We start from the raw sequence: 24,001 nt of genomic DNA on the forward strand, positions 1-24,001 counted from the left end.
TCTTTCCATTGATGGCCAACTAAGCCATCTTTCGATACATATGCAGCTAGAGACAAGAGCTCCAGGGTACTGGTTAGTTCATCATGTTGTTCCAACTATAGGGTTGCAGATCCCTTTAGCTCCTTGGGTACTTTCTCTAGCTTCTCCATTGGGAGCTCTGTGATACATCCAATAGCTGACTGTGAGCATCCACGCCTGTGTTTGCTAGGCCCCTGCATAGTCTCACAAGAGACAGCTATATTTGGGTCCTTTCAGCAAAATCTTGCTACTGTATGCAATGGTGTCCGCGTTTAGAAGCTGATTATGGGATGGATCCGTGGATACTGCAGTCTCTAGATGGTCCATCCTTTCATCACAGCTCCAAACTTTTCTCTGTAACTCCTTCCATGGGTGTTTTGTTCCCAATTCTAAGAAGAGGCACAGTGTCCACATTTTGGTCTTCATTCTTCTTGAGTTTCATGCGTTTAGCAAATTGTATCTTATATCTTGGGTATCCTAAGTTTTGGGGTAATATGCACTTATCAGTTAATACATATTGTGTGAGTTCCTTTGTGATTGTGTTACCTCACTCAAGATGATGCCCTCCAGGTCCATCCATTTGGCTAGGAATTTCAAAATTCATTCTTTTTAATAGCTGAGTAGTACTCCATTGTGTAAATGTACCATAATTTCTGTATCCATTCCTCTGTTGAGGGACATCTGGGTTCTTTCCAGCTTCTGGCTATTATAAATAGGGCTGCTATGAACATAGTGGAGCATGTGTCCTTCTTACCGGTTGGGACATATTCTGGATATATGCCCAGGAGAGGTATTGCTGGATCCTCCGGTAGTACTATGTCCAATTTTCTGAAGAACCACCAGACTGATTTACAGACTGGTTGTAAAAGCTTGCAATCCCACCAACAATGGAGGAGTGTTGCTCTTTCTCTATTCAAGAATTTTTCCCCTGTGTGCTTATCTTCAAGGCTTTTCCCCACTTTCTCCTCTATAAGTTTCAGTGTCTCTGGTTTTATGTGAAGTTCCTTGATCTACTTAGATTTGACCTTAGTACAAAGAGATAGGGATGGATCGATTAGCATTCTTCTACATGATAACAACCAGTTGTGCCAGCACTATTTGTTGAAAATACTGTCTTTCTTCCACTGGATGGTTTTAGCTCCCTTGTCGAAGATCAAGTGACCATAGGTGTGTGGGTTCATTTCTGGGTCTTCAATTCTATTCCATTGGTCTATTTGTCTGTCACTATACCAGTACCACGCAGTTTTTATCACAATTGCTCTGTAGTAAAGCTTTAGGTCTGGCATGGTGATTCCACCAGAGGTTCTTTTATCCTTGAGAAGAGTTTTTGCTATCCTAGGTTTTTTGTTATTCCAGATGAATTTGCAGATTGCACTTTCTAATTTGTTGAAGAATTGATTTGGAATTTTGATGGGGATTGCATTGAATCTGTAGATTGCTTTTGACAAGATAGCCATTTTTACAATGTTGATCCTGCCAATCCATGAGCATGGGAGATCTTTCCATCTTCTGAGATCTTCTATAATTTCTTTCTTCAGGGACTTGAAGTTTTTATTATACAGATCTTTCACTTCCTTAGTTAGAGTCATGCCAAGATATTTAATATTATTTGTGACTATTGAGAAGGGTGTTGTTTCCCTAATTTCTTTCTCAGCCTGTTTATTCTTTGTGTAGAGAAAGGCCATTGATTTGTTTGAGTTAATTTTATATCCAGCTACTTCACCGAAGCTGTTTATCAGGTTTAGGAGTTCTTTGGTGGAATTTTTAGGGTCACTTATATATACTATCATATCATCTGCAAAAAGTGATATTTTGACTTCATCTTTTCCAATTTGTATCCCTTTGATCTCCTTTTGTTGTCGAATTGCTCTGGCTAGGACTTCAAGTACAATGTTGAATAGGTATGGAGAAAGTGGACAGCCTTGTCTAGTCCCTGATTTTAGAGGGAATGCTTCAAGCTTCTCACCATTTACTTTGATGTTGGCTACTGGTTTGCTGTAGATTGCTTTTATCATGTTTAGGTATGGGCCTTGAATTCCTGATCTTTCCAAGACTTTTATCATGAAAGGGTGTTAGATCTTGTCAAATGCTTTTTCTGCATCTAAAGAGATGACCATGTGGTTTTTGTCTTTGAGTTTGTTTATATACTGGATTACGTTGATGGATTTCCGTATATTGAACCATCCCTGCATCCCTGGGATGAAACCTACTTGGTCAGGATGGATGATTGTTTTGATGTGTTCTTGGATTCGGTTAGCAAGAACTTTATTGAGGATTTTTGCATCAATATTCATAAGGGATATTGGTCTGAAGTTTTCTATCTTTGTTGGGTCTTTTTGTGGTTTAGGTATCAGAGTAATTGTGGCTTCATAGAATGAGTTGGGTAGAGTACCTTCTGTTTCTATTTTGTGCAATAGTTTGTGAAGAACTGGGATTAGATCTTCTTTGAAGGTCTGATAGAACTCTGCACTAAACCCATCTGGTCCTGGGCTTTTTTTGGTTGGGAGACTATTAATGACTGCTTCTATTTCTTTGGGGGATATAGGGCTGTTTAGATCATTAACCTGATCTTGATTCAACTTTGGTACCTGGTATCTGTCTAGGAACTTCTCCATTTCATCCAGGTTCTCCAGTTTTATTGAGTATAGCCTTTGGTAGAAGGTTCTGATGGTGTTTTGGATGTTTTCAGGATCTGTTGTTATGTCTCCTTTTTCATTTCTGATTTTGTTAATTAGGATGCTTTCCCTGTGCCCTCTAGTGAGTCTGGCGAAGGATTTATCTATCTTGTTGATTTTCTCAAAGAACGAGCTCCTTGATTGGTTGATTCTTTGAATAGTTCTTCTTGTTTCCACTTGGTTGATTTCGCCCCTGAGTTTGATTATTTCCTGCCGTCTACTCCTCTTGGGTGAGTTTGCTTCCTTTTGTTCTAGTGCTTTTAGGTGTGTTGTCAAGTTGCTAATGTGTGCTCTCTCTAGTTTCTTTTTGGAGGCACTCAGAGCTCTGAGTTTTCCTCTTAGAAATGCTTTCATTGCGTCCCATACGTTTGGGTATGTTGTGGCTTCATTTTCATTGAACTCTAAAAAGTCCTTAATTTCTTTCTTTATTCCTTCCTTGACCAAGGTATCATTGAGAAGAGTGTTGTTCAGTTTCCACGTGAATGTTGGCTTTCTATTATTTATTTTGTTATTGAAGATCAGCCTTAGTCCATGGTGATCTGATAGGATGCATGGGACAATTTCAATATTATTGTATCTGTTGAGGCCTGTTTTGTGACCAGTTATGTGGTCAATTTTGGAGAAGGTACCATGAGGTGCTGAGAAGAAGGTATATCCTTTTGTTTTAGGATAGAATGTTCTGTAGATATCTGCCAGATCCATTTGATTCATAACTTCTGTTAGTTTCACTGTGTCCCTGTTTAGTTTCTGTTTCCATGATCTGTCCATTGGTGAAAGTGGTGTGTTGAAGTCTCCCACTATTATTGTATGAGGTGCAATGTGTGCTTTGAGATTTACTAAAGTTTCTTTAATGAATGTGGCTGCCTTTGTATTTGGAGCATAGATATTCAGGATTGATAGTTCCTCTTGGAGGATTTTACCTTTGATGAGTATGAAGTGCCCCTCCCTGTCTTTTTTGATGACTTTGGGTTGGAAGTCAATCTTATCAGATATTAGAATGGCTACTCCAGCTTGTTTCTTCATACCATTTGCTTGGAAAATTGTTTTCCAGCCTTTCATTCTGAGGTAGTGTCTATCTTTTTCTCTGAGATGAGTTTCTTGTAAGCAGCAAAATGTTGGGTCTTGTTTGTGTAGCCAGTTTGTTAGTCTATGTCTTTTTATCGGGGAGTTGAGTCCATTGATATTAAGAGATATTAAGGAAAAGTATTTGTTGTTTCCTGTTATTTTTGTTGTTAAAGTTGGCATTCTGTTCTTGAGGCTGTCTTCTTTTAGGTTTGTTGAGGGATTACCTTCTTGTTGTTTCTAGGGCGTGGTTCCTCTCCTTGTATTGGTTTTTTCCTGTTATTATCCTTTGAAGGGCTGGATTCGTGGAGAGATAATGTGTGAATTTGGTTTTGTCATGGAATACTTTGGTTTCTCCATCTATGTTAATTGAGAGTTTGGCTGGGTATAGTAGCCTGGGCTGGAATTTGTGTTCTTTTAGTGTCTGTATAACATCTGTCCAGGATCTTCTGGCTTTCATAGTCTCTGGTGAAAAATCTGGTGTAATTCTGATAGACTTGCCTTTATATGTTACTTGGCCTTTTTCTCTTACTGCTTTTAGTATTCTATCTTTATTTAGTGCATTTGTTGTTCTGATTATTATGTGTTGGGAGGTATTTCTTTTCTGGTCCAGTCTATTTGGAGTTCTGTAGGCTTCTTGTATGTTCATGGGCATCTCTTTCTTTAGGTTTGGGAAGTTTTCTTCTATAATTTTGTTGAAGTGTTTGCTGGTCCTTTGAGTTGAAAATCTTCATTCTCATCCACTCCTATTATCTGTAGGTTTGGTCTTCTCATTGTGTCCTGTATTTCTTGGATGTTTTGAGTTAGGATCTTTTTGCGTTTTACATTTTCCTTGATTGTTGTGCCGATGTTCTCTATGGAATCTTCTGCACCTGAGATTCTCTCTTCCATCTCTTGTATTCTGTTGCTGATGCTCGTATCTATGGTTCCAGATTTCTTTCTTAGGGTTTCTATCTCCAGTGTTGCCTCATTTTGGGTTTTCTTTATTGTGTCTACTTCCCTTTTTAGGTCTAGTATGGTTTTGTTCATTTCCATCATCTGTTTGGATGTGTTTTCCTGTTTTTCTTTAAGGACTTCTACCTGTTTGATTGTGTTATCCTGTTTTTCTTTAAGGACTTCTACCTGTTTGATTGTGTTATCCTGTTTTTCTTTAAGGACTTGTAACTCTTTAGCCATGTTCTCCTGTAATTCTTTAAGTGAGTTATTAAAGTCCTTCTTGATGTCCTCTACCATCATCATGAGATATGCTTTTAGATCCGTGTCTAGCTTTTCCGGTGTGTTGGGGTGCCTTGGACTGGGCGAAGTGGGAGTGCTGTGTTCTGATGTTGGTGAGTGGTCTTGGTTTCTGTTAGTAAGATTATTACGTTTACCTTTCGCCATCTGGTAATCTCTGGGGTTAGTTGTTATTGTTGTCACTGTTTAAAGATTGGAGCAGACTCTGTGTTCCACTCACCCGGTCTCAAAATCCTGTGGCGGGTGTCGTGGGTAGCTGGCGGGTGTCAGCCGACCCTGTGGTCTAGCTACCCTGGTGCTGGTCCGGCCGGAAGAGGCCTGTGGCCCTACTCAGGCCGGTTTTCTGCTTCCCTAACTAATGCAGTCTCAGGTCCCGAGCGCAATTGGATTGGAGCAGAAGCTGTGTTCCACTCACCAGAAGTCTTAAGATCCTGTGGCGGGTGTTGTGGGTAGCTGGCGAGTGTCAGCCGACCCTGCGCCCTAGCTACCCCGGTGCTTTTCTGACCAGAAGAGGCTTGTGATGATGTGATGTTTTTAATGAGATGTTAGATTTGGTTTGCAAAAATTTTATTGAATACTGTTGTGTCAATGTTTCTAAAGGAAACTGGTCTGAAGTTTTCTTTCTTTCTTTCTTTCTTTCTTGAGTCTTCCTCCCTCCACTAGAAGTCCTACCTGGCTACTGGAACTGTCCTTTTCACTCTTTGCATTTCCCGCTGCTTGAAGTCTCAGCTAGGGTCACCCCTATAAACTAGAGGGAGGCTTCTCAGTCACAGATCTCCAGCTAGCCCCATAAATGCCCCCCATCAATTTCCATTTTTAATCCCAGCCCCCTGTCCACACCTGATCCCCATTTATCATTTCTATATAGGAGTGCTATTTGATTTTTGTGAGTTAATTTTGTATCCAGCTACTTTGCAGAAAGTGTTTATCAGGTGTAGGAATTCCCTGATAGATGTTTAGGGTCACTTATGTATGCTGTTTTATCATCTTCAAATAATAATACTCTGATTTCTTTCTCTTCCATTTGTAGCCTTTGGTTTTCTTCAGTTGTCATACTGCTCTAGTTCAAACTTCAAATATTATAGTGAATAGAGAGAGTGGACAGCCTTGTCTTATTACTGCTTTTACTGGAAATGCTTTGAATTTTTCTCCATTTAACTTGATGTTGGCTATATCTTGCTGTTAATTCCCTTCATTATGCTTAGATATGTCCCTTGAATTCCTTGTATCCCTTGTATCCCTAATCTCTTCAGGACCTTTATCGTGAAGGAAGGTTGGATTTTGTCAAAGGATGTGGGAAGCCACATGTGCCATTGCAGAGTGGCGCAGGCTACTGCTGGCCACCATGCATAAGTTTGGGCAAACGACCAATGCTTACTTATGCAGTAAAGTTTTTCGCCAAAACACTGCCTGGCCCGGGCATGATAATGAGGCTCTGCAAAGTACTAAGAGAGTTAACCAATCAGATGTGAGACATGCAAATGAGGTATGATAATGAGGTACTGTGAGGTACTGAGAGAGAGTAGCCAATCAGATGAGGAACATGCAAATGAGGCATAGTGCATAATCAATCCGGGTGTGAGACATGCCTCTCCTAGACCTATATAAGCAGCACCAGTTCTGGGCTCGGGGTCTCTTCGCCTCTACAATCAAACTCTCCCAATAAATGTGTGCAGAAGGATCCTGTTGCAGCGTAGTTCTTGCTGGTCGAGTAGGATGCGTGCAAGAAAAGGCGTTTTCTGCATCTATTGGGATAATTAAATATTTTTTTTCAGTTTGTATTGTGGATTACATATGTCGATATTTGCATGTTGAAGCATCACCACATCTCTGGGAAAAAAAGCCACTTTGATTGTGGTGGATGATCTTTCTGATGTGTTCTTGGATTCCATTGCAAGTATTTTATGGAGTAGTTTTGCATCTATGTTCATAAGAGAAATTGTTCATAAAGGCAGTTCCTTTTCTTTGTTGGGTCTTTATGAGGTTTTGGTATTAACTATACAATAGCTTCATAAAATGAATTGGATAATGTTCCTTTGCAGTCTATTCCATGCAATAATTGGAGGAGTAGTGGCATTAACTCTTTATTGACTGTCTGCTAGAATATTGCACTAAAACCTTCAGAACCTGAACATGTTGGTGACTTTTATTAACTGCTTCTAATTCACGAGGGGGTATAGGCTTCTTTAAATTACTTATTTGATCTTGATTTAAGTTTGGTAAGTGGTACATATCAAGGAAATTATCCATTTCTTTTACATTTTCCAATTTAGTGGAGTACAGGTTTTTAAAGTATGCCCTTATGTTTTCTGGACTTCCTTGGTTTCTGTTGTTATGTACCCTTTTTTGTTTCTGCTTTTGTTGATTTGCATTTTCTTACTCTACCTTTCAGTAAATTTGGATTAAGATTAGTTTGTTTTGTTTGTTTGTTTGTTTGTTTTAATTTTTTTTTAATTAGGTAGTTTCCTCAATTACATTTCCAATGCTATCCCAAAAGCCCCCATACATATGCAGCTAGAGTCAAGAGCTCCAGGGTACTGGTTAGTTCATAATGTTGTTGCACCTACAGGGTTGCAGATCCCTTTAGCTCCTTGGATACTTTCTCTAGCTCCTCCATTGGGGGCCTTGTGATCCATCCAATAGCTGACTGTGAGCATCCACTTATATGTTTGCTAGGTCCCGGCCTAGTCTCACAAGAGACAGCTATATCAGGGTCCTTTCTGCAAACGCTTGCTAGTGTATACAATGGTGTCATCGTTTGGAGGATAATTATGGGATGGATCCCTGGATATGGCAGTCTCTAGATGGTCCATCCTTTTGTCTCAGCTCCAAACTTTGTCTCTGTAACTCCTTCCATGGGTGTTTTGTTCCCAATTCTATGAAGCGGCAAAGTGTCCACACTTTGGTCTTCCTTCTTCTTGAGTTTCATGTGTTTTGCAAATTGTATCTTGGATATTCTAAGTTTCTGGGCTAATATCCACTTATCAGTGAGTACATATCATTTGAGTTCTTTTGTGATTGGGTTAACTCACTCAGGATGATGCCCGCCAGGTCCAACCATTTGTCTAGGAATTTCATAAATTCATTCTTTTTAATAGCTGAGTAGTACTCCATTGTGTAAATGTACCATAATTTCTGTATCCATTCCTCTGTTGAGGGACATCTGGGTTTTTTCCAGCTTCTGGCTATTATAAATAGGGCTGCTATGAACATAGTGGAGCATGTGTCCTTCTTATCGGTTGGGACATCTTCTGGATATATGCCCAGGAGAGGTATTGCTGGATCCTCCGGTAGTACTATGTCCAATTTTCTGAAGAACCACCAGACTGATTTACAGACTGGTTGTAAAAGCTTGCAATCCCACCAACAATGGAGGAGTGTTGCTCTTTCTCCACATCCTCGCCAGCATCTGCTGTCACCTGAATTTTTGATCTTAGCCATTCTGACTGGTGTGAGATGGAATCTCAAGGTTGTTTTATTTACATTTCTCTGATGATTAAGGATGTTGAACATTTTTTCAGGTGTTTCTCAGCCATTCAGTAGAACATTTTTTCAGGTGTTTCTCAGCCATTTGGTATTCCTCAGGTGAGAATTCTTTGTTTAGCTCTGAGCCCCATTTTTTTAATGGGGTTATTTGATTTTCTGGAGTCCACCCTCTTGAGTTCTTTATATATATTGGATATTAGTCCCCTATCTGATTTAAGATAGGTAAAGATCCTTTCCCAATTTGTTGGTGGCCTTTTTGTCTTATTGATGGTGTCTTTTGCCTTGCAGAAGCTTTGCAGTTTCATGAGGTTCCATTTATCAACTCTCGATCTTACAGCACAAGCCATTGCTGTTCTATTCAGGAATTTTTCCCCTGTGCCCATATCTTCGAGGCTTTTCCCCACTTTCTCCTCTATAAGTTTCAGTGTCTCGGGTTTAAGGTGAAGTTCCTTGATCCACTTAGATTTGACCTTAGTACAAAGAGATAGGGATGGATCGATCAGCATTCTTCTACATGATAACAACCAGTTGTGCCAGCACTATTTGTTGAAAATACTGTCTTTCTTCCACTGGATGGTTTTAGCTCCCTTGTCGAAGATCAAGTGACCATAGGTGTGTGGGTTCATTTCTGGGTCTTCAATTCTATTCCATTGGTCTACTTGTCTGTCACTATACCAGTACCATGCAGTTTTTATCACAATTGCTCTGTAGTAAAGCTTTAGGTCCGGCATGGTGATTCCACCAGAGGTTCTTTTATCCTTGAGAAGAGTTTTTGCTATCCTAGGTTTTTTGTTAATCCAGATGAATTTGCAGATTGCTCTTTCTAATTCGTTGAAGAATTGAGTTGGAATTTTGATGGGGATTGCATTGAATCTGTAGATTGCTTTTGGCAAGATAGCCATTTTTCCAATGTTGATCCTGCTAATCCATGAGTATGGGAGATCTTTCCATCTTCTGAGATCTTCTTTAATTTCTTTCTTCAGAGACTTGAAGTTCTTATCATACAGATCTTTCACTTCCTTAGTTAGAGTGACACCGATGTATTTTATACTATTTGTGACTATTGAGAAGGGTGTTGTTTCCCTAATTTCTTTCTCAGCCTGTTTATTCTTTGTGTAGAGAAAGGCCATTGATTTGTTTGAGTAAATTTTATACACAGCTACTTCACCGAAACAGTTTATCAGGTTTAGGAGTTCTGTGGTAGAATTTTTAGGGTCACTTATATATACTATCATATCATCTGCAAAAAGTGATATTTTGACTTCTTCCTTTCCAATTTCTATCCCCTTGATCTCCTTTTGTTGTCGAATTGCTTTAGCTAGGACTTCAAGTACTATGTTGAATAGGTAGGGAGAAAGTGGGCAGGCTTGTCTAGTCCCTGAATGTAGTGGGATTGCTTCTAGCTTCTCACCATTTATTTTGATATTGTCTACTGGTTTGCTGTAGATTGCTATTATCATTTTTAGGTATGGGCCTTGAATTCCTGATCTTTCCAAGACTTTTATCAAGAATGGGTGTTGGATTTTGTCAAATGCTTTCTCCAAATCTAACGAGATGATCATGTGGTTTTTGTCTTTGAGCTTGTTTATATAATGGATTACGTTGATGGATTTTCGTATGGTTTTTTTTTTTTATATATTTTTATTACATATTTTCCTCAATTACATTTCCAATACTATCCCAAAAGTCCCCCATAGACTATCCCTGCATCCCTGGAATAAAACCTACTTCGTCAGGGTGGATGATTGTTTTGATGTGTTCTTGGATTCGGTTAGCAAGAATTTTGTTGAGTATTTTTGCATCAATATTCATAAGGGAAATTGGTCTGAAGTTCTCTATCTTTGTTGAATCTTTCTGTGGTTTAGGTATCAGAGTAATTGTGGCTTCATAGAATGAGTTGGGTAGAGTTCCCTCTACTTCTATTTTGTGGAATAGCTTGTGCAGAACTGGAATTAGATCTTCTTTGAAGGTCTGGTAGAACTCTGCACTAAACCCATCTGGTCTTGGGCTTTTTTTGGCTGTGAGACTATTAATGACTGCTTCTATTTCTATTGGGGATATGGGACTGTTTAGATCGTTAACTTGATCCTGATTTAACTTTGGTACCTGTTATCTGTCTAGAAATTTTTCTATTTCGTCCAGGTTTTCCAGTTTTGTTTAGTATAGCCTTTTGTAGAAGGATCTGATGGTGTTTTGGATTTCTTCAGGATCTGTTGTTATGTCTCCCTTTTCATTTCTGATTTTGTTAATTAGGATGTTGTCCCTGTGCCCTCTAGTGAGTCTAGCTAAGGGTTTATCTATATTGTTGATTTTCTCAAAGAACCAACTCCTCGTTTGGTTAATTCTTTGAATAGTTCTTCTTATTTCCACTTGGTTGATTTCAGCCCTGACTTTGATTATTTCCTTCCGTCTACTCCTCTTGGGTGAATTTGCTTCCTTTTGTTCTAGTGCTTTTAGGTGTGTTGTCAAGCTGCTAGTGTGTGCTCTCTCCAGTTTCTTTTTGGAGGCACTCAGAGCTATGAGTTTCCCTCTTAGAAATGCTTTCATTGTGTCCCATAGGTTTGGGTATGTTGTGGCTCCATTTTCATTAAACTCTAAAAAGTCTTTAATTTCTTTCTTTAATCCTTCCTTGACCAAGGTATCATTGAGAAGAGTGTTTTTCAGTTTCCACGTGAATGTTGGCTTTCCATTATTTATGTTGTTATTGAAGATCAGCCTTATTCCATGGTTTTCTGATAGGATGCATTGGACAATTTCAATATTTTTGCATCTGTTGAGGACTGTTTTGTGACCAATTATATGGTCAATTTTGGAGAAGGTCCCGTGAGGTGCTGAGAAGAAGGTATATCCTTTTGTTTTAGGATAAAATGTTCTGTAGATATCTGTTAAGTCCATTTGTTTCATCACTTCTGTTAGTTTCACTGTGTCCCTGTTTAGTTTCTGTTTCCATGATCTGTCCATTGATGAAAGTGGTGTGTTGAAGTCTCCCACTATTATTGTGTGAGGTGCAATGTGTGCTTTGAGCTTTACTAACGTGTCTTTAATGAATGTGGCTGCCCTTGCATTTGGAGCATAGATATTCAGAATTGAGAGTTCCTCTTGGAGGATTTTACCTTTGATGAGTATGCAGTGTCCCTCCTTGTCTTTTTTGATAACTTTGTGTTGGAAGTCGATTTTATTCAATATTAGAATGGCTACTCCAGGTTGTTTCTGCAGACCATTTGCTTGGAAAATTGTTTTCCAGCCTTTCACTCTGAGGTAGTGTCTATCTTTTTCCCTGAGATGGGTTTCCTGTAAGCAGCAGAATGTTGAGTCCTGTTTGTGTAGCCAGTCTGTTAGTCTATGTCTTTTTATTGGGGAATTGAGTCCATTGATATTAAGAGATATTAAAGAAAAGTAATTGTTGCTTCCTATTATTTTTGTTGTTAGAGTTGGCATTCTGTTCTTGTGGCTGTCTTCCTTTTGGTTTGTTGAGAGATTACTTTCTTGCTTTTTTTAGGGTGTAATTTCTGTCCTTGTATTAGGATTTGTTGATCTTATTGATTTTCTCAAAGAACCAAATCTTTGCTTCATTAATTATTTGTAAAATTTTCTTTGTTTCTATTTTATTGTTTTTGGCACTCAGTTTTTTGCCATCTACTGATTTGGGGTGTTTTTTCTTCTTTTTCTTAAGCTTCCAGGTATGCTATTAAGTTCTTTCTATAAGATATTTTCTTTTTTTTTTAATGTAGACTTAGCACTATGCACTTGCCTCTTAAAACACCTTTTACTGTTTCCCATAAGTTCAAATTCAATGTGTATTAGTTTTCAGTCAATTTTAGAAAATCTTAATTTCTTTCTTAATTTCTGTCTCTACCTATTTTTGTTCAGTGGAGAGTTCTTCAGTTTCTATAAGTTTGTAAAATTTATGTGTTTATTTCTTGTTGTCAATATCTGTTTTTAATCCATGGTGATCTCATTGGAATTATTTCAAATTTTTTGTATCTCTTGAGACTTGCTTTGTGTTTGAGCATATAGTGAATTTTGGAGAAAGTTCTATGAGGTGCAGAGAGGAATTCATATTCATTCTTGTTTGGTGAAATGTTTTATAAATATTTGTTAGTTCTATTTGGTTTATAATGTTTGTTAGTTCCAGCATTTCTCTATTTAGTTTTGTCTGGATGACCTATCTGATGGTGAGAGTGTCTATAGATGTCCCCACTCTCAGGAGGATCAATATTTGTGAGGGTCAATATGTGATTTAAGCTGTGGTGGTGTTTATTTTACAAACTTGGGTTCCCTTGTGTTGGGGGCAAAGTTGTTAAGAATTGAAATGTCATATTGGTAATTTTTTTCTTTGCTGAGTACATTGGAATAATCAAGGCCTGATGTGGTAGGAATTGTTGGATCTAGTGGAATCATACTGCCCTGGATGTTAGAAGAATATAGTAGTTGTGTGTTTCCTGACAGAAAATTTTCTGTGGACATAGTGGTTGTGGCCATTGAGGTTCCAAATAAAATGTGTTTCTAGAAACTGGTAGCTGACACTTAGAAAAGGCTAGGCTTCTGAAGTGGTTCACAGAAACAAGGAAATCAGAGTGTTCCAATCAGATCCATTTACTTCAGTTGGGAGTAGAGAGTGAAAAAAGCTCACCAAAGAAAATCAGAGAAAGAGTTGAGGTTGAGACTGGGAATTGCATCTGGAAGAAGAGAAGGAGATGGGAAAAATCTACAGTCAGCCTACTTGCTTCCCTGGCAGAAGTAGCCTGTGGGTTAGCAGTAGGTGTCTGTCAGAATTGTGAACTAGGATAAAGAAATGAGTGAGGGCAGGGAGAGTTTAAGAAAGAAAGATCTGTGAGATCCACAGTAGATGTGGGGAGCTTAAAGGTGGGGAAGAAGGCTGTAGCATGTGTTCTGTGTTGAAGCTAGGGAAGGGATTACATGATTGCGTTTGGAGGAGAGGAAGAAGTGGTGAAGGTCTTCGGTTAAATTACTTATTTTCTCTGGCATGCCCAGCTTGTGTGTTCCAAGGAATACCTTCTAGTGTTGGAGGCTGAGATAATGGGAAGAGTTGGGAGAAGGAAGGTTGGAGGAGACATTTCTGATCCGTTTGGAATAGATCCACTGGGGTCAGAGAAGGATTGCAGGTATTGCATATGGAGGAACAGAAGGCAGGTGAAGATCTTCAGTCAGCCTACCTGCTCTCCTTGCAAGAGTGGTCTTTGAGTTAACAGGGGGTCCCATCTGGTGTCCAGTGCTGGGACAAAGCAGTGAGTCAAGTACGGGAACAAAGACTAGGAGAAGACCTGTGAGATCCACAGGAGATGGGGTGTTGGGCAGCAGTAGGACGCTGAAGCATATGTGTAGTTGTAAAGCTGGTCCTGAAACATGGAGATTGGGTCTGGAGGAATAGAGGAGAGGTGAAAATCTGAAGTCAGCCCTCCTGCTTCCCTGGCAGGGGTGACCTGTAGGCTCACTTTTTGGATTTGGGGGCTGGGATAAAGTAACAAGTTGAGGGAGGAGATTAGGAGGGGAGATCTTTGGGATCTACTAGAGACAGGGTTGAAGAAAGTCTGCCACCGGTTTTCTACTGAAGAGCTGTGAATATATTGGGGGATTGGATCTGGGGAACAGAGGGAGAAGTGAAGATCTGTAGTCAGACTACCTGGTTCTCTAGCAGAAGTGGCCTGTGTGTTAATAGTGGGTGCCTTCTGGATTTGCAGAATAGATAAATTGGGAGAGGGAAGTTAGGAGGGGAAAAACTGTGGGATTCACATGAGATGTGGACAGAGAGAGAAAAAAAGGCTACATACAGCAGGTGTTCTGTTTCAGAGCTAAAGATGAAACTGGGGGATTGGATTTGGAGAAGAAAAGTGAATAGTGAAGATCTTCAGTTAGTTTAACTGTTTCCCTGGCCTACTCAGCTGGCTTGTTCCCCGGAATGCTTAATGTTATTGAAGACTGGGATACTGGGATGAGTTCTGGAAAGAAAAATTCGAGGAAAAGATCTTTCTGACCCATGTGAATGGGTCAGACAGGGAGGGAAACCTTAACAGGTACTCTGCTCCAGACCTACGGATGAGACTAAGAAATTGCATCTAGAGAAAAAGGAGAGATTAGGATCTGCAGTCAGATCTGCTTCCCTGACAGGCGTGTCTTCCTCATTGTTTTAATTTTTCTTTTATCTCTTGAGATTATGATGTAATTTATCATATTCCATTCCCTCTCTACCCTCAAACACTCCCTTGATCTTCTACAAATTCGCAGCCTCTTTTTCATTATTGTTATATGTTATATATTATATGTTATATGCTTTATGTTTTATGTATTATGTTATATGTTATGTTTATGTGTTATGTTTTATATGGTATGTGGCATATGATATATTATGCTATGTTATGTATTATATTATACATTATACATATTATATATATATGTATTAATGTTATATTGTATATACAGTATACACATATATTTCTAAATAAACAACTATAATGTGCTCTTTATGTGTTATGTTACTTGTATATCTGCTTTCAGAGCAGACCATACAATATTGGACAATCAGGTGATGTATTCTTCCTTGTGGAAGACTCTTTCTCCCACTCTCAGCATTTCTTAGCTCTACATTATTACTGTGGCATTGATCAATCTTTCAACAGCATTTAGATTCAAAGAGGTTCATGCTCTCAGAAGAGTTAAGAGTTTTCAAATATTTTGAATGCTTTGAGAAATATGAAAATTCTGGTAAAGTGGGGAGTAGGTGGCAGAAAATTATTTTCTTCTTTAGCTTCAACTAAGGTATAGCCCTGTGTATGATTGGCTTAATCCTTTCAGAAATATTAATTCCATAACAAGACCCTGAGAAAGAGTGAGTCCTGCATATTGTCCACTGAAAGTCCAAGTCTTCCTCCCTCATTTCCTGGCCCTCCCTTGACTTGTATGCTGAGATCATGTTGTGGCCGGCAAAGCAGAATGCAGTAAAACAGGAAATTACACAGTAAATGAAGAAAAGTCACATTTCCAAACATTCCTCTTAGAAAAGTTCTGTCCTGTGATTTGTCAATTATTTGCTTGATTTTATATATATTGCTGCACAAAAGTTTTAAACTCTGGTGACTTCTTAGCTTTTTTCTCTTTGTTTCCCATAACTTCCAGGTATCACAGTCTAATCTAGCATCAAAGCCCTTAGTTTTACTGTCTTATCATCTAAATTGAAATCTTGAATCAATTTTAAGATGATTATCACATATTATGTGAGATAAAGGACTGAATTCTTTGTTTTGCCTTTTAGATTTCTGTTTTACTCAATTCCATCAGTTAAAGTCTGTCTTTGTCTCAATGTAAAGTTTTGACATCTTGCCAAACATCAGTGGCCAACATGCAGTGATAATCATTTCTGGGTTCTTAAACATACTATATGTTTCTCTTTATTTCAAAGATATTCTTCTAAATGTGACATATTATTCAATTCTACATAAACATAAACATTTACATAGTTATATGGTATCATCTGATCTTTTGATAATATTTAAATCAGAAAAAAATAACATTCAGTAATATATGTTTAACATATACATAAAAATGTATATAATACATTCTGTGTCTTCAAAAATCGATTACTTTTTATAGAATAAACATTCAAACTATAATATAGAGGTTTAAAGACTATATTTTAAAACTATACTCATCCTCCTATACAATAGCACATTAGACTTTCTTTGCTACACCAACTATTCCTTGGTGTGCATTATTAGTCCTTCTCTGTCTCCTCCCCTCCCACCCCCATACTCTCTCAGCTTCTATAATGGCCATTATACTCTAAATTTCTTCCAAAGCATCATTTTTACAAATTTGTGAATGGCTGCTGCCATATAATGCTTACCAGTTTTGTTTTGACACGTAGTTCTAGTAATATAATTATTCCTAGGTTCATTTATGTGGTAGCAAATGGTAAACAAAGCCATTTTAGATGAATAGCTTTCTTTTGGATGCATATCCAATGCTTTATTTACTTATTTCTCAGTTAATGGATGATGGATACCTAGATTCTTTTGTCAGACATCAGAATGGTGACACCTTCTTGCTTGCTTCCCATTTTCGTGGAATATATTTAGCCATTCCTTCACTCTAAGGTGGCACTTATCTGTGATGGTGAAGATTGTGTCCTGGAATCAATCCTGTGTTCTGATACAATCTCCTATTCTGTTTTCAGTGGCAAGAACCTAAAAGTGTGGGGGAAAAGATCAGAAAGTAAAAATAATACAAAGGTTGCATAAGCTGTATCTTGTGCTAAGTAAGCGAATTAAGAAGTACAGTTTTCACTATATACAGTTTTCACTATATACAGTTTTCGGCAGGGAGATATGACAGAATCAGCAGGAAACTGTTATATAATAGAATAAAGTCATGAGAAAACTGATCAAGCAGGATATCTCAAGCACACAGAGAGAGTCCTTGGAATTGATAACCACCTCCCCTGTGGGTGGAAAGAGCTGAGCTCTCAGAATGAAGTTAGAGTTCATAGAGTCCTTGGAATTGATAACCATCTCTCCTTCAGGTGGGAAGAGTTAAGTTCCCAGAATGCAGTAGGAGCTCCCCTAAGACCATGGCTCCAGATTATTACTGGCTTTGCCAAGCCTCTTTCTTGCTTTAGACAAGGAATTATGTTTCTTCTCCATGCAACAGGTACTCAAGAGAAGCCCTTGGATGAGCCTGGCTGTCGGACTGTGAAAGGCAGCCTGTTTTCTGGTCGAGCTAGGTTTAAACCCCAGAAATCCAGCAGATAACTCTGCAAGGGATGAAATGCCTGTTTGCCATGCTCCCAAACACTAGGCTCCTGACACAAGGCCCCAGCTCCATAATTCTGTGGCCATCAGTCACACAGGGAAACGCCCCAAGCTCCTCGTATTCTGTATGGACTCCACCCCCACAGTTACCTGGCATCAACCAAGTAGGCCCAGCCCACTATAAAAGGAGCTGCTTGCCCCCTCCTCCCTCTCTCTCTTACTCTCTTACTTACTCTTTTTTTCCCATTTGCTTCTCTCTTGCCCTCTTGCTCCCCATCTTTCCACATTCCCTTCCCCCTTCTCTCCACGTGGCCATGGCCAGCCTCTACTTCTCTGCTCTCTCCCTCTTTCTGCCTTTCTCTACCTCTACTCCATGACAATAAATGCCCTAAAACAATGGACTGTCTCTTCTCATTGAGATCCACAGTGCTGGAGCAATGGAACAGGTCTTCAGCTAAAAAGCCTCCAGTGTAATCTCCTGACGGAGGCCTCTCTGCATTCTCAGATATGGCTTCCACTAAACCAAACCACCTCGAGAACCATCCGCAGTCCTCCTCCTGAACATTCAGCGGCATCTGTGGTGTCTGAGAATCTGAGAACCTACCAGTCTCAGCCTCTATGCGGGCCTGGACCCCCAAGTCCACGCAGACCTCAGACTGTGCTTCCCCACCTCCACAGCAGGATCCTGCAGCTTCTCACAGCCAGACACGTGGCCTGAGGCAGCATCGTGGGGTACTTGCAGTCAAAGTTCCTGAGCAGCCCTAGCTCTGTGGCAGACTGGACACAGGACACCATTCTAATCCACACCTGGTTCCCAACATCTTCAGTGGAAGAATAACATCTAATACCCGCTGTAGGAGTGGCTTAGTGACCATAGATTCCTTCAGTCTTTTTTATCATTAAATATTTTTTCCTCCCTCAATCTAGATGTGAAATTTTGCAGGGTATATTGCTCTAGGTTTAAAGCTGTGATCCTTCAGAATTTGAAATACATATCTAAGCCCTGATTACCTTTAAAGTTTTTCTTAAATAATTGCCTGTTGTCTTTATTGTCCTGATTTTATATGTTACTTGGTGTTTTACTCTTGCACCTTTTAAAACAATTTCTTTTTCTGTATATTTAATTTTTCAACTCTGATTTACCATGAAGTATTTGTTCCTGAACTTGCCTATTTTATGTTCCATTAGATTTGATTCTGGTTAGGACTCTTTATTGATTTGGGAAATATTCTATTATGATTATATTGAAATTTTATTCTAAGTCTTTGTCATGCAGTTTCCTACTTGTATGCACTTTATAAAAAATATCTCATAGAGCTTACATAATTCATTCATATTTTCTTTAAAATCTCTCATTTTCTTTAATTAAATGAGCAATTCATGTACCTTGTTGTCCTTGCGATGTTCCGTTCTATTTGTGAAGTCTTCCACTGAGCTTTTTATTTGATTAAATTATTTTTACTTTTCCAACTAAAATTTCATAAACATCTTTCTCATTTGGGGATCATTATTCTGGGATTGCTAATTTTGGAGGTGACAGGTCATCTTGGATATTCATGTTACCTGTGTTTTGTACTGGGACTTGTAAAATTAGAAATTCAATCTTTGGCTTAAATTTCTCAGTATTTTAAGAAAGTCTTCTTTAACAATGTGGCCCCATTGTAAAAGACAATATCCACACATCATTGAATAGAGAGGTTCATCTGGCCCCTGCAAGTAGCCTTCACTCCTAAGTTCTAGTTTCTTTAGAGCAAAAACGTACTCTACGGGCTACTGGAAAGAGAAACTTGTACACTAATCGAGCCACAAAACCCATGACCTACAATCTGTCCTGCCTGAAAGACTTGCTAGGTAGGGCACTGGTGGCACCGAAGTTGTGGAAATGGCCAACCAATGCCTGGTTTAACTGGAGGTCCATGCCACAAGAGGAAGCCCGTGCTCTACCCTGCTTGGATGGCCACAAACCAGAAACTGAGTGCCTAGAGTACTAGGGTACAACCAAACACTACTGTCCCTCCTAAAAATTCAATGAAATGATTCTTAATGATATTCTGCTACAACCATAAATCAGTACTTTATGCAGTCATCATCAGAGAGGCTTCCTCCAACCACAGATGGCAGTGGCTACAGAGACCCATAGCCAAACATATGGAGAGAGAGAATCTAAATTAGAGGTCCCATCTGGTCCCTCTCCTTGGAGGTGGGGGGATCCTGTGGAAGAGGGGAAAGAAAGATTGTAGGAATCAGAGGGGATGGAGAACATGGTCCACAATGGAACAAAAAATAGAAACTGACATCACAAGTGCAGGGCCTGTAGGGGTCTGCACCGGGTTCCCTGAATATATGTTACACATGTTAGCTTCATGGGACTTTTTTTGAGGGGGCGGGGATTCCTGAAAGACCCACAACGTGAGGACTCACCCACGTTCTGACTCAGGAGAGGTGACACTCCAAATCACCCACAAGAAACGGTCTTGCTGCAAACTGCAAGAGGATTTTTATACAAGAGCGCTCTTGGGCCCACGTCATACACCACGCAGGGGTAGAGGACCGTGGCGCCCCGAGTAGCTGGTTAAGGGGGTATTTAAAGGAAGAAACCACAACTCAAGGAAGTGGGGAGGGCTTTGTTGGAAAATACCAAAGATACCAGTTAAGAGTCCCAAGGAAGTGCAAAGTCACAAGAGTCGCAAGGAATACCTGGTAATTGTGTAGGTTATCTCTCAAGACAGTTTCTAAGAGCCCCTAACAATAGTACATTTGCATAGCAGGTTCCAGCAATGGTCAGGGTGACTTTCAATGAACAGGGTGACTTTCTCTGAATGAACACTCTTTGAACCCAAGAAGCGGGTGAGTGGAGGAATGTCACTATCTGTTTTATGATTAGCATACCTTGGAGAAATGAGTCGCAGAGGTCACATTCCCAAGCCGGGGCCTAAAGGCCTAGAATTTTGTTTTGACTTTGTTATACTTTCACTCCTAACCATGGAAGTGGGGATGGGGTGTTATACTGACTCTTTTGCCTGTTTTTGGGACCCTTATCTTCCTCTTATTGGGTTGCTTTGTCCAGCCCTCTTATGAGAGTTTTTGCCTTGTCTCATTATAACTTGTTTGGTTCCCTTTGGCTGTTGTCTTCTGGGCCTTCTGTTTTGTAAAGAGGAAATTAAAGGGAGTGGATCTGGGGAAGAAGGAAGTGGTGTGGGCTGAGAGGAGTGGAGAGAGGGAAAATTGTGGTTAGGATTTATTGTATGTGAGAAGAATCTATTTTTAAATATCTATTTAAGTGTCTCTCTGTCTCTCATCTCTATCTCTATCTATCCATATGTATATAATAAAAGTCTTGCCAAACAATGAGATGGAAAGTGTCTTCTTTCAATGAGAATGTTTAAAATATTGTGGCAGGAATAAACTGTATTAAGGTTAATGTCATTTGGTTTTGTTAGTTTGGTGTTACAAATTGTGGGCCTAGGTACCAGAAGTTTTCTACAGAGACTCTATCCAGGCTGGGTGAGAAGGCCCCAGAGAGGGAAGTGAGTGTACGCAGGGAGACAGACCTCTGCCAAGCCTTCTGGGCCTCTAGGTAACTCTGAGCCTGGAGTTGTTGGCAAAAAGCCAACAATCCAGTGCACTCAGGCATGGCTTATCGGGAGAGATCTCTTCCCAAGTGTTACAGCTCTTGGAACAAAAGGGTCAGACAAAGGAATAGTTCTCACATTCCTTTAATTCCCTGCATGGCTCTCCTATATACAGTTCTGGCAGTGATTTAGAGTTTGACAGCAAGCCCCTCTCACTGACTTGGGCTGAGAGTTTGGGGAAAACCTTATTTGCATGTGAGAGGGCTTGGTGAGGTTCCTAAGTGGCTGCTAGCCACGCCTCTCCTGTGGGGCTTGTGGGGATGAGAACTCCAACAGGAGCCAAGGTCCAGGAGACTTGAGAGAACTCCTTCCATCCCATGTAAGTGAATTATCACTACCCGTCTGGAGGTTCAAGATCTAGCCTCGACTGGAAACCAGGCTGTAACATTAGACACTATCCAGCTGTATGCTAATGATTCCTGGGCATCTTTTGTGTATTGTTACCTTCTTATCCTAGCTCCAAGGCTGTCTTACTGCTGAGATTTTCCCCTGTGATGGGCACTCACTTTGTTTCAGCTCTGTTTCTGAAGACTGTTTGAAACCTGTGTGTGGCTCTGGCTTTAGATTGAAGCATTGCTTTGGCTCTGGCTCCAGACCAGGCCGTGGTTTGGACTCTAGAGATTTGAAGTCTGGAGACAGCTATACAAGTGGATTCTACATTTTAGAGCAAGCACGTGACATAGAGCTAGGTGAGTTCTTGGCTTGGTCTAGACTGTATCCTCAGCTTAGCTGGCCTCTGTAAGACACATGGAGATTTTGCTGGTAGAGTAGGCCAGGTGATCTCAGCTTGGCAAGTGGATTTGCATATAGAATTCATGGAGATGAATTCCTAGAGGCTGGGAAGGGACTGTGTGCTGGAGTTGCAGTTCTCTGGCCTCACATAGACCTGCCTGATTTGGTGCACATCATAAAAGAGCTGTAGCTGTGGGTCTCAGACGTTAGTTAAAAGTCCAAGTTTGTGGTAAGAGAAAACCAAGGTTGTGGTGAGAGACTGAGAATTGGCTGGGGTTGGGATACAGGTCTCTGAGCTCACACAGGACTGATTTGAGTTCACACAGGCTCAGGTTGTAGTGAACTGCTGAGGTGTTGCAAAATTCTATTTATTTTCCTAGCTGTTACTTTCATTGCTCTGGACATAGCTGTTTAAAAGAGCCTGAAATGTGTTAATTAGCAAAAGTCAATTGGATTTTTGATGTTTCTGAGGTTGAATTTGTAATTTTGTAAGTCAATATTTGGTAACATCATTATGTGACCTCAATTTATAGTAGATACACAAGGTTCTATTCAGTCATGGCCACAGGAGTGTTACAAGTTTTCTCAAACATAAATGTTCCACTTCTCATTTTTAGGAGAGGGAGGAGGAGGAATAATGTATTTATATTTTAACTAATTTTAAATCAATGCTTATGAATAACTTGCTTGCTCTCATTTGTAGCAATTAAGTCAGCGCAATGCCCTAAAGTAGAGAATGAAATAAGCAAAACATTTTGAAAATGACAAATTCTCTTCAGGGACTGAACTTCTGCATAAATACCCTTTCCATTATTTTAAATCCCTCATCAGAACTTGCTTTAGCATCTTCATTGAAACCCCCGCATCTCCAAAACTCAAAGCCAAGATTTCATTTTGGGCTTCTGAACATATGTGAGCCAATGGAAAGGAGAGATTCAACATTAGACAAATTGATACAACATGTTTGATGCATAATCTTCTATCATTTATTGAACTTACTTACCCAGGAAAATATCTGAAGTTTCTGTTCAGGCCATCTAGGACTTCCACATCATCTGAAGGGAACTGGAATTCAAATACTACCACACCAAAAAAAACCCCATGAAAACAGTCTAATCGGATTTGTACAGATGCAATACTCAAAATATCTGATAAATTTGTAAAAGAAATGAAAGGCATCGAACAAAATACACAGGTTATCAGGGACTATCAGGAAAAATAAAAACATCATTTTTTTCTTTTGTGCGTTCTTTTGATTAATACTTTCAGAATTTCACATGATGTATTTCAACAGATTTATTCCCCAGCCCCTTCCTTTGCCAGTTTATTCATTATCTCATTCTTTCTCATCCAACTGGGAGATTATTTTTTCTTTTTCACCCTTTTTCATTGAACCCATTTTGTATTGTCAATTTATTTTGGTATCATGACAGCCCTATTATGTGGTCAGCCATCAGTAGTTACATTACTAAAGGAAAGTAGCTCTCTATTCAGTAGCCATCAAATAGACCAATAGGTGCCCTGTTAGTAATTTTATTACATGGACACCTTAGCCCTGTTGCTGTAATTTTGTCTAGCTGGAACTTGTAAATGTCCTGTGTGTGCTGTTAAAATCCCTGTGACGTTAAATGCACATCTGCCCTGTTGTGTCTGGGAAACATTGTTTCCTACATGTTATCACCCGCCCACCTTTTGTAATCTTCCTGGCTCCTCTTGTGCAAAGATCCCTGAGCCTTTGGGCCAGATGTGTTGAAACTACATGAGGAGACTCAAACCTGGCTGAAAAAAAAAAACAAAACCAGACATGGTATCACTCACTGACTACATAGCTGTGAACTTAGAAGTTCTGAAGAAGCAAGTGGCACACGCCTTTAATTCCAGCACTTGGGAGGCAGAAGCAGGAGGATTTCTGAGTTCAAGGCCAGCCTGGTCTACAGAGTGAGTTCCAGGATAGCTAGAGCTATACAGAGAAACCCTGTCTCAAAAACAAAACAAAAAGTTCTGAAGAATCATGATCAATATTTTTAAATATAGAAGTTAGTCTATTAATATTTCTGAGTATTTGAACAGTGTGTCTTCAAATACACTTTTGGTCAGGAGTTGTCCAAAAACAAATTATATATTAGGAAAAAATGACTGACTCAAAGAACACCTCATTCTCTAAATATATGGCATTTTTACCTCAAAATGACATTCAAGCAAAAAAAAAAAAAAAACCAAAAAGGTCTTATGTAGAAAATATAAGATCATCAGTTAAACTGAGAAAGCACTAACTGACATTTGTTCAAAACACATGAGAACTAAAGTGTGTGAAAATTTAGGGGAATTCAAAGATAACAATAGTAATTTATAAAATAAAATCACTCAGTAGAGATCTCTATTTCTGAAAACAAAGATG

At 39.4% G+C, this 24,001-nt stretch overlaps 1 protein-coding gene across 1 annotated transcript in view; it reads left to right on the forward strand.

Moving 5' to 3' along the window:
* The window catches only part of LOC110308618 (aldo-keto reductase family 1 member C1-like), a 38,209-nt gene extending 17,621 nt beyond the window's left edge, over window positions 1–20,588 (forward strand). Inside the window, exon 9 of the mRNA XM_085831309.1 lies at window positions 17,745–20,588. Within this exon, the coding sequence (XP_085687435.1) occupies window positions 17,745–17,760 (16 nt within the window). The 3' untranslated portion in view covers window positions 17,761–20,588. The remainder of the gene's footprint in view (window positions 1–17,744) is intronic.
* Window positions 20,589–24,001: the final 3,413 nt, after the last annotated feature.

The sequence above is a fragment of the Mus caroli genome, unplaced genomic scaffold, assembly GCF_978045245.1.
Source record: "Mus caroli unplaced genomic scaffold, Mus_caroli_1 scaffold_15, whole genome shotgun sequence".
NCBI lineage: Eukaryota > Metazoa > Chordata > Mammalia > Rodentia > Muridae > Mus > Mus caroli.